Source organism: Panulirus ornatus, chromosome 40, assembly GCF_036320965.1.
Source record: "Panulirus ornatus isolate Po-2019 chromosome 40, ASM3632096v1, whole genome shotgun sequence".
Classification (NCBI taxonomy): domain Eukaryota; kingdom Metazoa; phylum Arthropoda; class Malacostraca; order Decapoda; family Palinuridae; genus Panulirus; species Panulirus ornatus.
In genome coordinates this window covers 16,705,974-16,720,125 of record NC_092263.1, presented here as the reverse complement: position 1 = coordinate 16,720,125, position 14,152 = coordinate 16,705,974, and the positions used below count along the sequence as shown (strand labels likewise).

Here is a 14,152-nt window from a genome sequence, read left to right as displayed (position 1 = left end):
ACTTGAATTACAACATGAGCGTGACTATAGTGAAGGATGGCTTCAAAGATTTAAGAAGCATCATGGAATTTCCATGAATAAAAAGTGAGGAGAAAAGTGGTCTGCAAACCATGAAGGAGCTGGCGAGTATGTGGATGAATTTGCAAAACTTGTAGTTGACGAGCACCTCAGTCCTGAGCAGGTGTATAATATATTTCATTTATTTATTTAATTTACATTTAATATTTGTTTAATTTAAATTTCTAGCAGTCCATGGTATACTTTAGACACATGGGAGATGTATAATTAGTGGGTTAGAGGTGTGTTGATGAATTATTATTACATGACCACGGTTGGTCCGGCAAAATGGTTAATCTGGCAAGGCTTTGGAACCAAGAGTGCCGGAAAATCAGAGGTGTACATGTATAACTGAAATGTCAAAACACTGGCTATTGCCCAGGATATTATGTTTAGTAAAGAGCATTCAAAAGAACGAGAACTGACTGATAAAACTTCAAATGAAATGTGACTGGCAATAGCATGACTAAAAAAATTGCAACCAATAGCACTGAATGAAAATACACTAGAGAAAACTACAATTGTACTAACATTCTATAACGTTATATAATACAGAGATAAGCATTATGGGGTACCAGATTTCTGTAAAAAATTTACAAATTTAGCTTCACAGTAACAATAGAGCATTAGATGAAATGAGACTAGAAACAATTTTGAAATACATTAGATGAAAGATAAATAAAACACTGACAAAGCATGACTAACAAAACACAAGAGGGACTAATTGCTTAGGAACAAATGAAACTGATTATAAACCACCAAGTAGTTATACAAGATAAGGTGAAAACACTAACAAAAACTGACCGGGAAATTTGAATTAGGATATTACAAAAACTACTGAGCAGCATGCACCATGTACAACTAAAATTGCACTAAATTTTTATGACATTAAATAATACTGAATAAAAGCACAACCATGGAAGCGGAAGTGAATCACAGGGTGGGGGAGGGGGCAAAAGTTCTGGGAGCACTGAAAAATGGGTGGAAGTCGAGAACATTATCTCGGAAAGCAAAAATGGGTATGTTTGAAGGAATAGTGGTTCCAACAATGTTATATGATTGCGAGGCATGGGCTATAGATAGGGTTGGGCGCAGGAGGGTGGATGTGTTGGACATGATATGTCTGAGGACAATATGTGGTGTGAGGTGGTTTGATCGAGTAAGTAATGAAAGGGTAAGAGAGATGTGTGGTAATAAAAAGAGTGTGGTTGAGGGAGCAGAAGAGAGTGTTTTGAAACGGTTTGGTCACACGGAGAGAATGAGTGAGGAAAGATTGACAAAGAGGATATATGAGTCAGGTATGGAGGGAACGAGGAGAAGTGGGAGACCAAATTGGAGGTGGAAGGATGGAGTGAAAGAAATTTTGAGCAATTGGGGCCTGAACATGCAGGAGGGTGAAAGGCGTGCAAGGCATAGAGTGAATTGGAACAATGAGGTATACCGGGGTCGACGTGCTGTCAATGGATTAAACCAGGGCATATATATATATATACATATATATATATATATATATATATATATATATATATATATATATATATATTTATATATATATATATATATATATATATATATATATATATATATATATATATATATATATATATATATATATATATATATAAAAAGTGTGTGGAAGAAGAAAGTTAAGAGTAAATGTGAATAAGAGCAAGGTTATTAGGTACAGTAGGGTTGAGGGTCAAGTCAATTGGGAGGTGAGTTTGAATGGAGAAAAACTGGAGGAAGTGAAGTGTTTTAGATATCTGGGAGTGGATCTGGCAGCGGATGGAACCATGGAAGCGGAAGTGGATCATAGGGTGGGGGAGGGGGCGAAAATTCTGGGGGCCTTGAAGAATGTGTGGAAGTCGAGAACATTATCTCGGAAAGCAAAAATGGGTATGTTTGAAGGAATAGTGGTTCCAACAATGTTGTATGGTTGTGAGGCGTGGGCTATGGATAGAGTTGTGCGCAGGAGGATGGATGTGCTGGAAATGAGATGTTTGAGGACAATGTGTGGTGTGAGGTGGTTTGATCGAGTGAGTAACGTAAGGGTAAGAGAGATGTGTGGAAATAAAAAGAGCGTGGTTGAGAGAGCAGAAGAGGGTGTTTTGAAGTGGTTTGGGCACATGGAGAGAATGAGTGAGGAAAGATTGACCAAGAGGATATATGTGTCGGAGGTGGAGGGAACGAGGAGAAGAGGGAGACCAAATTGGAGGTGGAAAGATGGAGTGAAAAAGATTTTGTGTAATCGGGGCCTGAACATGCAGGAGGGTGAAAGGAGGGCAAGGAATAGAGTGAATTGGAGCGATGTGGTATACCGGGGTTGACGTGCTGTCAGTGGATTGAATCAAGGCATGTGAAGCGTCTGGGGTAAACCATGGAAAGCTGTGTAGGTATGTATATTTGCGTGTGTGGACGTCTGTTTCCTTGCGCTACCTCGCAAATGCGGGAGACAGCGACAAAGTATAATAAATAATATATAAAAATAAATATATATATATATATATATATATATATATATATATATATATATATATATATATATATATATATATATATATATAGATTTATGTGCTGAAAAAGGACTGGTGATTGGAAATACCTGGTTTAAAAAGCGAGATATACATAAGTATACGTATGTAAGTAGGAGAGATGGCCAGAGAGCGTTACTGGATTACGTGTTAATTGATAGGCATGCGAAAGAGAGACGTTGGATGTTAATGTGCTGAGAGGTGCAACAGGAGGGATGTCTGATCATTATCTTGTGGAGGCGAAGGTGAAGATTTGTAAGGGTGTTCAGAAAAGAAGAGAATGTTGGAGTGAAGAGAGTGGTGAGAGTAAGTGAGCTTGGGAAGGAGACTTGTGTGAGGAAGTACCAGGAAAGACAGTACAGAATGGAAAAAGGTGAGAACAAAGGAGGTAAGGGGAGTGGGGAGGAATGGGATGTATTTAGGGAAGCAGTGATGGATTGCACAAAAGATGCTTGTGGCATGAGAAGCGTGGGAGGTGGGTTGATTAGAAAGGGTAGTGAGTGGTGGGATGAAGAAGTAAGATTATTAGTGAAAGAGAAGAGAGAGGCATTTGGAAAATTTTTGCAGGGAAAAAATGCAATTGAGTGGAAGATGTATAAAAGAAAGAAGCAGGAGGTCAAGAGAAAGGTGCAAGAGGTGAAAAATAGGGCAAAGGAGAGTTGGAGTGAGAGAGAATCATTAAATTTTAGGGAGAATAAAAATATGTTTTGGAAGGAGGTAAATGAAGTGCATAAGACAAGGAAGCAAATGGGAATTTCAGTGAAGGGGGCTAATGGGAAGGTGATAACAAGTGGTGGTGATGTGAGAAGGAGATGGAGTGAGTATTTTGAAGGTTTGTTGAATGTGTTTGATGACAGAGTGGCAGATGTAGGGTGTTTTGGTCGAGGTGGCGTGCAAAGTGAGAGGGTTAGGGAAAATGATTTGGTGAACAGAGAAGAGGTAGTAAAAGCGTTGCAGAAGATGAAAGCTGGCAAGGCAGTGGGGTTGGATGGTATTACAGTGGAATTTATTAAAAAAGGGGGTGACTGTATTGTTGACTGGTTGGTAAGGTTATTTAATGTATGTATGATTCATGGAGAGGTGCCTGAGGATTGGCAGAATGCTTGCATAGTGCCATTGTACAAAGGCAAAGGGGATAAGAGTGAGTACTCAAATTACAGAGGTATAAGTTTGTTGAGTATTCCTGGTAAATTATATGGGAGGGTATTGATTGAAAGGGTGAAGGCATGTACAGAGCATCAGACTGGGGAAGAACAGTGTGGTTTCAGAAGTGGTAGAGGATGTGTGGATCAGGTGTTTGCTTTGAAAAATGTATGTGAGAAATACTTAGAAAAGCAAATGGATTTGTATGTAGCATTTATGGATCTGGAGAAGGCATATGATAGAGTTGATAGAGATGCTCTGTGGAAGGTATTAAGAATATATGGTGTGGGAGGCAAGTTGTTAGAAGCAGTGAAAAGTTTTTTATTGAGGATGTAAGGCATGTGTACATGTAGGAAGAGAGGAAAGTGATTGGTTCTCAGTGAATGTAGGTTTGCGGCAGGGGTGTGTGATGTCTCCATGGTTGTTTAATTTGTTTATGGATGGGGTTGTTAGGGAGGTGAATGCAAGAGTTTTGGAAAGAGGGGCAAGTATGTTGTCTTTTGTGGATGAGAGAGCTTGGGAAGTGAGTCAGCTGTTGTTCGCTGATGATACAGCACTGGTGGCTGATTCATGTGAGAAACTGCAGAAGCTGGTGACTGAGTTTGGTAAAGTGTGTGAAAGAAGAAAGTTAAGAGTAAATGTGAATAAGAGCAAGGTTATTAGGTACAGTAGGGTTGAGGGTCAAGTCAATTGGGAGGTAAGTTTGAATGGAGAAAAACTGGAGGAAGTAAAGTGTTTTAGATATCTGGGAGTGGATGAGGAGGGTGGATGTGCGGGAAATGAGATGTTTGAGGACAATATGTGGTGTGAGGTGGTTTGATCGAGTAAGTAATGTAAGGATACGAGAGATGTGTGGAAATAAAAAGAGTGTGGTTGAGAGAGCAGAAGAGGGTGTTTTGAAATGGTTTGGTCACATGGAGAGAATGAGTGAGGAAAGATTGACCAAGAGGTTATATGTGTCAGAGGTGGAGGGAACGAGGAGAAGTGGGAGACCAAATTGGAGGTGGAAAGATGGAGTGAAAAAGATTTTGAGTGATTGGGGCCTGAACATGCAGGAGGGTGAAAGGTGGTCAAGGAATAGAGCGAATTGGAACGATGTGGTATACTGGGGTCGACGTGCTGTCAATGGATTGAAGCTGGGCATGTGAAGCGTCTGGGGTAAACCATGGAAAGTTTTGTGGGGCTTGGATGTGGAAAGGGAGCTGTGGTTTCGGTGCATTATTACATGACAGCTAGAGACTGAGAGTGAACAAAGGGGCTTTGTTGTCTTTTCCTATCTCTACTGCATGTGCATGCGGGGGGAGGGAGGTGCCATTTCATGCGTGGCGGGATGGCAGCGGGAATGGAAGAAGGAAGCATGTATGAATATGTACATGCGTATATATGTATATGTCTGTGTATGTATATGAATGTATACATTGAAATGTATATGTATGTATATGTGCCTGTGTGGGGGTTTATGTATATACATGTGTATGTGGGTGGGTTGGGCAATTCTTTCGTATGTTTCCTTGTGCTACCTCACTAACGCGGGAGACAGCAACAAAGCATAATGAATATAAACATATATGTGTGTGTATGTGTGTGTGTGTGTGTGTGTGTGTGTGTGTGTGTGTGTGTGTGTGTGTGTGTGTGTGCGTGTGTAATGATATTCACAGAGTAGCTCCATGCAATGCAGAAAAACTGATCTACAAATGAAGTTGACATGAAACTAAGGAAGAAATGTGTCAGAAAGGATGAGAAAAGCTACTTCTATATATGGACTGAAAGATGGTTGAAACAATCTCCAGAAACAAGCACTGTAATGAAGTAATACGTGTAACAAACATTAAAATATTAATGAAACTGTATAATAGAAAAGAATCATTAAAAGTTGAGGGGCACCACATATGCAAAATTTCCTCCCTAAATGCATAAACGGTTCATCACATTGATGCACATACACCAGTCTTCATGACTGATAGTTACTACAGCAATGTAGAGAAAAGCCCTTACTATATATGATAACAGTTTATAAAGACTCACTCTTCTGTGAAAAAGTTGTTACTGCCAAGAAGGTTCTTTACAGCATCAGTGAATGACAGAAAAACTTGTTCAAAGTTACCCAGATTATGACGTTCCTCTTCCCTCCAGCTCTGCCACATCAGCAAAATCTGAAAACAAAACAGCTTTGTAAGACATAACAAGAATGCATTTTCTACAAAATCATTTGAGTTTTGAACGATAGAGTGGCAGATATAGGGTGTTTTGGTCAGGGTGGTGTATGAAGTGAGAGGGTGAGGGAGAACTGTTTGGTAAAAAGAGAAGAGGTATAATTGCATGTCCTTGAGGATGAGGTATGAAAGGCAAGAAGTGGCATTGGAGTTACAAATTATGCCAGGGGGGTAAAATGGACAAGTGGTTAAGAGTGATGGCTCTGAATGTAAATGCAATGACTGGTGGAAGTAAAAGGAGGGAGCTTGTAGAGGAATTCAAAAGCTATAGTTTGGATAGGCTGGGGATTGGGGAAACCCATATCCTTGGGTAAGGTGCATGGAGTGAAACTGGATATGGTGAAAGCATGTGGAAGGAGTGGTGTGAATGGGAATGAGTGAAAATCATCAGGGAAATGGGAAAGAAGGATATGCAATTGTGCTATCACAGAGTATGGGAAAGAGTTACAGAACATGGATGGAATGGATCAAGAATAGTGTGGGTGAAAGGAAAGATTGGAATTGTGAAGTATGCATGGGCATATGTACATGTGCCATGATTATGAAGACTGCAAGATAATGATGAAATGAAGCATTTTTAGAGAAATTTGAATGACTGTATAAATGATTCTGAGAAGGAGAAAAAGATGGTTGTAATGGGTGATATGAATGTGAAGGTGGGATGTGATGAAACTGGCAAAACAGATGGTAAATGGGGAGTGCCTAATGTAAATGAAAATGGAAGTTCATCTTGTGGATGTCTGCTCTGAGAAGGGTTTATTCCCTGCAAACACTTCTCTCAGCACAAGATGATCCACATGTATACATGTATGAAAGATGATGGAGAGAAGAACAAAAGGGTTTGATTCACAATGTGGCAGAGAGTGAAAGGTTGAGAAAAGCTGTGGTAGATGCTTGAGTTGTGAGAGGATTCTCTAGGGACTCTGACCATTTCACAGTTCTTGCAGGGTTAAGGATCAGGGAGAAGTGGAGGTATGATGTAAGGAAGAATGGAGAGGTAAATATGTTGGCAAGCGAGATGAATCAGAAAGAATGCAAGGAGGAGATGAAAGGAGGGTGATTAAAAGTTTGGATGGAAGTGTAGTAAAGGTAGGAATGCAGACATGTGTGAATGAGGTGTTTAAAATATTTAGAGAAAGACTACTAAAGGTTGTAGAATTAGTAGTTGGATAAAAGGTCATGAGATATATGAATAAAAAGGAAAATGCATGGATGAGATTAGAAATGCACATTGTAGACTACTCTAAAAGAATGTACCACTAAAAGTTCAGTAAATGAAGAATGAAGAATATAATTTGTGTAAGTAAGGTACAAACGGCAAAAATGTGGTTGAAGGTAGGAGAGGCACCTGGAGTAGATGAGATTACGGCTGAGATGCTGAAGTACGAGGAGAAAGTGTGATAAGAGAGTGGATGTATTTGATAATGTAATTTAGCATAAAAATGGTTGTACCTGACAACTAGGTGAAAGCTATCATTGTTCCTTTAATCAAAGGAAATGGTGACATGGATGTATGCAGCAATTAAGGGGAATAAGGCAGTTAAGTACACCAGGAAAAGTTTATGCAGGGGTGTTGATTGATAGAGTGATGAATGTGACCAAATGCAGAATAGTGAGGAGCGAAGGGGATTTAGGAAAAGTAAGGGGATGTGTGGATCAGATTCTTGTGGTGAAAATTATGGTGAAAAAGTATCTTGTGAAAGGTAAAAAGCTGTATGTTCCTTTAATGGATCATTATGACAATTTCTAGGGGAGTGCTTTATGGGATGTGTTAAGGATGCATGGGATAAGGGGACAGTTGGTAGATAGTGTGAAAGCCTTTTATAGAGTAGCAAATGCTCGTGTAAGAGTGGCTGGAGAACTGAGCAAAGGTTTTGGTATATATGTGGATGGAGGGCAGGGCTGTGGGATGTCACTGTGGCTTTTTAACATACAGATGGATGGAATAATAAGAGAGATATGAAAATAAAATTAGGGAGAGGGGTTCAGAGATGGAGTGTGGTAGTGAGGTATGGCGAGTATTGATAAGCCTGTTTGCAGATGATACTGTGTTACTTGCTAAGAGTGAAGAGGAGTTGCAGAAGGTTGTGAGTTTTATGATGTGTTTAAGCATAGGCCATTGAAGGCAAATGCAAGTAAAAGTAAATTAATGGTGTTTGAAAGGAAAGAGTGAAAGCATAGATTTTGCAAAACCCTACAGAGTGAAAGAAGAAAGTGTACTGATCTATGTCATAGATATAGGGTGAGAAAGACTGCAAGAGGTGAAAAATTTTTGGAGCAATCTTCAGTACGTATGATGATGCTGAAGGGGAGATAAAGGAGGGAGCAGTACATGGCTGAAAAGTAGTTGGATCCCTTAACAGAATAATGAAGGCTACAGGGGTAAGTATGGAAATGAAGAAAGGATTGAGATGGCATAGTCCTCCTAACCATGACCTATGCAGCCGAAAGATGGACATGGAATGAGTCAAAGAGGTCAAGAAAAGGCTGTGGAAATGTGCCATTTGAGAGGAGTATGTGGTGTGGTATGACTAGATGGAGTGAAGAAAGAAAGAGGGGATGTATGAGAGATGTGGTATGGCAGGGAATGCAAAGGGAATGAATTGGAAAGTGGTAGAGTGGGTGAAACATAATACTTTGAGATGGTTTGGGAATGTGGAAAGAATACAAGATAGGGAGTTTACAAGGAGAGTGTATAATAGTATAACTGAAGGGGTTGATGTGAAAGGAAGAACACCTGTGACATGTGGAAACAGAGTGGAAGAGCACTGGAGGGAGAGAAATGGTGGAAGAATGTATGGAATGGTGCATGCAAGGGTGCATCTCAGGACAAGGCTAATTGCAAACTCTTTTGCCATGGTCATCTCCTTGGTGGAAGTTCCTGTAGGGAACAAGCATTAGAGATGTAGATAGGTAGATAGCACCTCCTTCTTTCCCTGAGACTACTCACCCGCTCATAGACATTCCCAGCTGCTGCATTGATGTAACTAAAGAATATGTTGTCAGTGGAAAATCTCTGTAATACTTCAATATTCTCTCCCCAGAATCTAAGAACTTCTTCAGTAGCAGCTGTTGCATATGGTCCCAAGGCCAAAAGTCCGTGGTCCATCTGAAAAGAAGTAGTTTAACAAAATCATTAAGATGAATACTACATATCAGCACTTTGTAATGTTTCCACATACATTGTTCATGCTTGCTAGGTGTCAGAATCAAACTTTATATCTACAATAACTAAAATTAATGTTTACAAAACTATACAATGTACAAACATATACACAAAAACAACACAACAAGGAAGAGGTTCAACTGGGATCCTTGTATCAAGATTCTAGAAGGTCTACAGCTTATGAAGCCTATCATGAAGAAGTACGTTTCTGTGTGTGTGTGTGTGTGTGTGTGTGTGTGTGTGTGTGTGTGTGTGTGTGTGTGTGTGGAGGGAGGGATAAACAGATAGATAGATAAATGAATAAAGAGAGAGAGAGAGAGAGTGTTAGACAGAGTTACAAAGAGTTACATAAATAGACCACATAGACCCAAGGTCCAAACAAAGAGGTGTGGCCTTAACACTACTTAAAAAAAAAGGAAAAAAAAAAGTCCCCTTAAAAGCAGTAGGAAAAAAATACCTTTCTGGATTAATGCACCCAAAGGAAATTTTTGTAGGAAAGTCATAAGGTAGAATGAACATGAATTCATCAAGTATCCCATCACCAACAACATGCATCCCTTCACTTTTTGTTATAAAGACATTAGTAAGGATAAACTTAAGCTCCAGTCCCTAAACTTACCATGCCTATATTACACCTGATGTTGAAGAAAACTACAATAATTCTTACTTACTCTCTCAAAGTAGGTGACATGGGTTAATTATTGTAAGGCATGTGTACGAGTAGGAAGAGAGGAAAGTGATTGGTTCTCAGTGAATGTAGGTTTGTGGCAGGGGTGCTCGATGTCTCCATGGTTGTTTAATTTGTTTATGGATGGGGTTGTTAGGGAGGTGAAAGCAAGAGTTTTGGAGAGAGGAGCAAGTATGCATTCTGTTGTGGATGAGAGGGCTTGGGAAGTGAGTCAGTTGTTGTTCGCTGATGATACAGTGCTGGTGGCTGATTCAGGTGAGAAACTGCAGAAGTTGGTGACTGAGTTTGGTAAAGTGTGTGAAAGAAGAAAGCTGAGAGTAAATGTGAATAAGAGCAAGGTTATTAGGTTCAGTAGGGTTGAGGGACATGTAAATTGGGAGGTATGTTTGAATGGAGACAATCTGGAGGAAGTGAAGTGTTTTAGATATCCAGGAGTGGATTTGGCAGCGGATGGAACCATGGAAGTGGAAGTGAGTCACAGGGTGATGGAGAGGGCGAAGGTTCTGGGAGCAATGAAGAATGTGTGGAAGGCAAGAACATTATCTCTGAGAGCAAAAATGGGTATGTTTGAAGGAATCGTGGTTCCAACAATGTTATATGGTTGTAAGGCATGGGCTATAAATAGAGTTGTGCAGAGGAGGGTGGATGTGTTGGAAATGAGATGTTTGAGGACAATATGTAGTGTGAGGTGGTTTGATCGAGTAAGTAATGAAAGGGTAAGAGAGATGTGTGGTAATAAAAAGAGTGCGGTTGAGAGAGCAGAAGAGGGTGTATTGAAATGGTTTGGTCACATGGAGAGAATGAGTGAGGAAAGATTGACAAAGAGGATATGTGTCACAGGTGGAGGGAACGAGAAGTGGGAGACCAAACTGGAGGTGGAAGGATGGAGTGAAAAAGATTTTGAGCGATTTGGGCCTGAACATACAGGAGGGTGAAAGGCGTGTAAGGAATAGAGTGAATTAGAATGATGTGGTATACCGGGGTTGACGTGCTATCAGTGAATTGAACCAGGGCATGTGAATCGTTAGGGGTAAACCATGGAAAGTTTTGTGGGTTTGGATGTGGAAAGGGAGCTGTGGTTTCAGTACATTACACATGACAGCTAGAGAAAGAGTGTAAAAGAATGTGGCCTTTGTTATCTTTTCCTAACACTACCTCGTGCACACGCGGGGGGAGGGGGGTGTCATATCACCTCCTCGCTGGGAGACAGCGACAAAGTATGATAGATATAAATAAATGTCACCATGGCATGGCAAGGGAGAGATCAGGGGTTGAAGAGGTAGCATGATATACCAATGCATTATGATGAATGATTAAATGAATTATTCAATCACTAAATCTCTCCTAGTATTTCATCACATGTCTCCTTTCCGAGCTCACTTACTCTCACCACTCTCCTCTCCCTGACAATGTTTCCTCTTTTTCGAAAAATTATACAAATCTTCACCCTTACCTCCACTAGATAGCAATCAGACATCCCACCTGCTGCCCCTCTCAGAACACTTACATTCAACAGTCTCTTTTGTACATACCTATCAATTAATATGTAATCTAATAATACCTGTTGACCATCTCTCCTATTCACATATGAATACTTGTATGTATCCCTCATTTTAAACAAGTCATTCCCAATCACCAGTCTTATTTCAGCACAGAGCTCCACAAGCTGTTCATCATTTCCATTCATAAAACTGAACACTCCATGCGACCCAATTATACCCTCAGCCACATTACTTACCTTCACAATCAAATCACATATCAGAAATAACCAGTCTCGTACATCAAAACTGGTAACACACTCACTCAGCTGCTCCCTAAAAACTCCCTAAAAACCTATCTCTCCTCATCCACTCTCAGTTATTCCCACATTAATCTAGAATTTACTTCCTTACATTCTATCTCACACTCACAACTGCTTCAGGAGTAATGCTATTTCTTCCTTAGCTCTAATCCTCTCATCAACCCCAGACTTTACTCCAAAGACATTTCCAAACCATTCTTCCTCATTACCCTTGAGCTTTGTTTCACTTAGGGCCAGAAAATCCAGATTTCTTTCCTCTATCTCCTCTCTTCTAATCTTGGTTACATAAACACACATTTAGACTCCCCATATATATAAATATCAACAATCCACCTGCTCCTTTTTACACTATTCTTACTTGCTTGGTCTTCCCACAAGGCTGCAGATCATTCAAAGTAGTGTGCCAAGAACAATCAATGGCTGCCAAGCACTAGCAAATATAAAAAAGTTGCAAATCACACAAAGTAGTGCACTAAGAACAGTCAGTGGCTGCCTAGCAACCACAAACACTCAACACTTTCATAATGATACAAAGCTCCTCCCACTACAGTCCCACCTCAATATGGTTGGCACCCAGTTCCTTGTAACAGCACTATACCCTTCCTACCTAAACTATTAAATAACTAACCCACAGCAGTTACAGGGAAGGACTGTGGAATATATTACCAGTAAATGATGGGGGAAAGGAAAGCCACTTGTGGAAAGAGTTAAGAATGCATAAAATGAAAGCACAGTTGAGGTGAGAAACTTCTGTGAACATTGGGCAAATATTATATGTAAGAGTGGACTGAGTGACTGACTAAAGGTTAGATTTGATAAAAAAAAGAAAAAAAAGATCTATTATTTAGCCGAGGTTTTCTAATGTAGATAATAATGGTGTTGAGGGAAAGGTTATGAGAAGAACTGATTACACAGCTTAAAGGAGTTAGAAATCAGATACATTACTCAACTATAATGATTCATTAATGTATTTAGAATCTGCATATGTTACCACAATGCTGAAGGATTTTGTGTGTTTAAAAAAGAAAAGGAATTTTCTTTTCTTCTATATACTGTACTCTCATATTCACTCATCACTGTCAGTAACAGTCTACTGATTGCACACTTTTCCCTGTACTATTAGTTTTCAGCAGTGTCTCAGATTTCTGATTCTCTTGAAACTCTTTCGTTCTATATTGTTATTACAATAAACAGCAAATGATAACTAAGTGAATGTTACAATGAAAAATTTGATTAATTAAAATAACTTAATTTGTATACTTACAGTGGTTCAATTATTCAGAATACTATGAGGTCTTCATAATGAATGATATACTGTGCTAACAATTAAGAATATTCTACATACTGAGAACTGAATTAAAGCACAATTATGTTCATATGCTGTTAGTGTAGTTTTTAGAATTTTAATTAATATAATAATCATAATGCTTTTATCTTCTAATGTGAAGAGCACATACATAACCAGAGATGGGCAACTTTACTTAATTAGTTTTGTATTATTAGCCTAGCCATCTTATAAAGGAAAGTACTCACAAAGTCACTGACTGCAGTAAATGATAATGCAGAGAAACTATTCTGAATTTTCTGAAATGCCTGATGTAGAGCTCCCAACATAGGTGACTCCTGCAGAGCCTTTTGAAGTTGAGACACTCCATCTGCAGAGGATTAGAGAGTAGGAGAAAAAATACATTAAAATATGCTTACCTACTTTTCTTATTGAAAGAGTTCAAAACTATGCTATTATAAAAAAGTATTTCATGAAAATAGTCTATTATAATCATTCCACTCCCAACTTCACCAGAGGTCAGTGGGCAAAATCCAACTGGACAGCAAGGAAAATGAGAGATCTCCAGGTCCTCTTCCCTTAGGATGATACCAAAGCAGAATCACAGTAACATTCTGTTTTTTTGCCAACAATCTTCTAAAGGCAGGATCACTTTGCAAAAACCTCTCTTTGCTTGTGCAAATAGGGGATCAGATAAATCCCTTAACTCATTTCCCACTCTACTTTTGGCTAAAGAAAATATAGTTGGGATACTGTGACCATAACTTCATTCCAATAGTGAACACTAGCTTATTCTCAGCAACTTCTTACTCCTCTAATTTCAAGAGCTTATTTTGGTATTGAAGAGGATCATTACGTAGGTCTAATCCTCTTAACCAATGGGCCCATACATATAGATTCAACACTATCAATGTTGTTTACTACAAAGACTGCTGTCCTCATGCCTTTCTCTCTTTTTCTTGAGTAGCCTATGAAATTCTCTTTGTAATCCATCTATCTATATCTCTGGGAACTCCCTGAAGGAATTGATCACGGCAAGAGTCTCCATACCTGGTGAACTCCAGTGCCACTTCTTAGGCTTTAGTGCCTCACCCTTAACAGGCCACCTATTATGTCTACTTAATGTTGCAATCTACTATTTTCTGCCTGATGTTTCGATCAATTTCTTCTGCCTAATGCTCCTGCCTTATGTTTCTAATTACTATTTCTATCTAATGCTTCTACTGGTCGGTGGTTGCCTACCTACTACAGCTACAATTTAATGCACA

At 39.3% G+C, this 14,152-nt stretch overlaps 1 protein-coding gene across 1 annotated transcript in view; it reads right to left on the bottom strand.

Annotated features, from left to right (window-relative positions):
• LOC139761481 (uncharacterized) overlaps nt 1-14,152 on the bottom strand; it is a 248,581-nt gene that overhangs the window by 52,299 nt on the left and 182,130 nt on the right. Inside the window, exons 32-34 of the mRNA XM_071685735.1 lie at nt 13,133-13,254; nt 8,895-9,053; nt 5,757-5,884 (exon numbers count right to left, since the gene is read on the bottom strand). Of these exons, the coding sequence (XP_071541836.1) occupies nt 5,757-5,884; nt 8,895-9,053; nt 13,133-13,254 (409 nt within the window). The remainder of the gene's footprint in view (nt 1-5,756; nt 5,885-8,894; nt 9,054-13,132; nt 13,255-14,152) is intronic.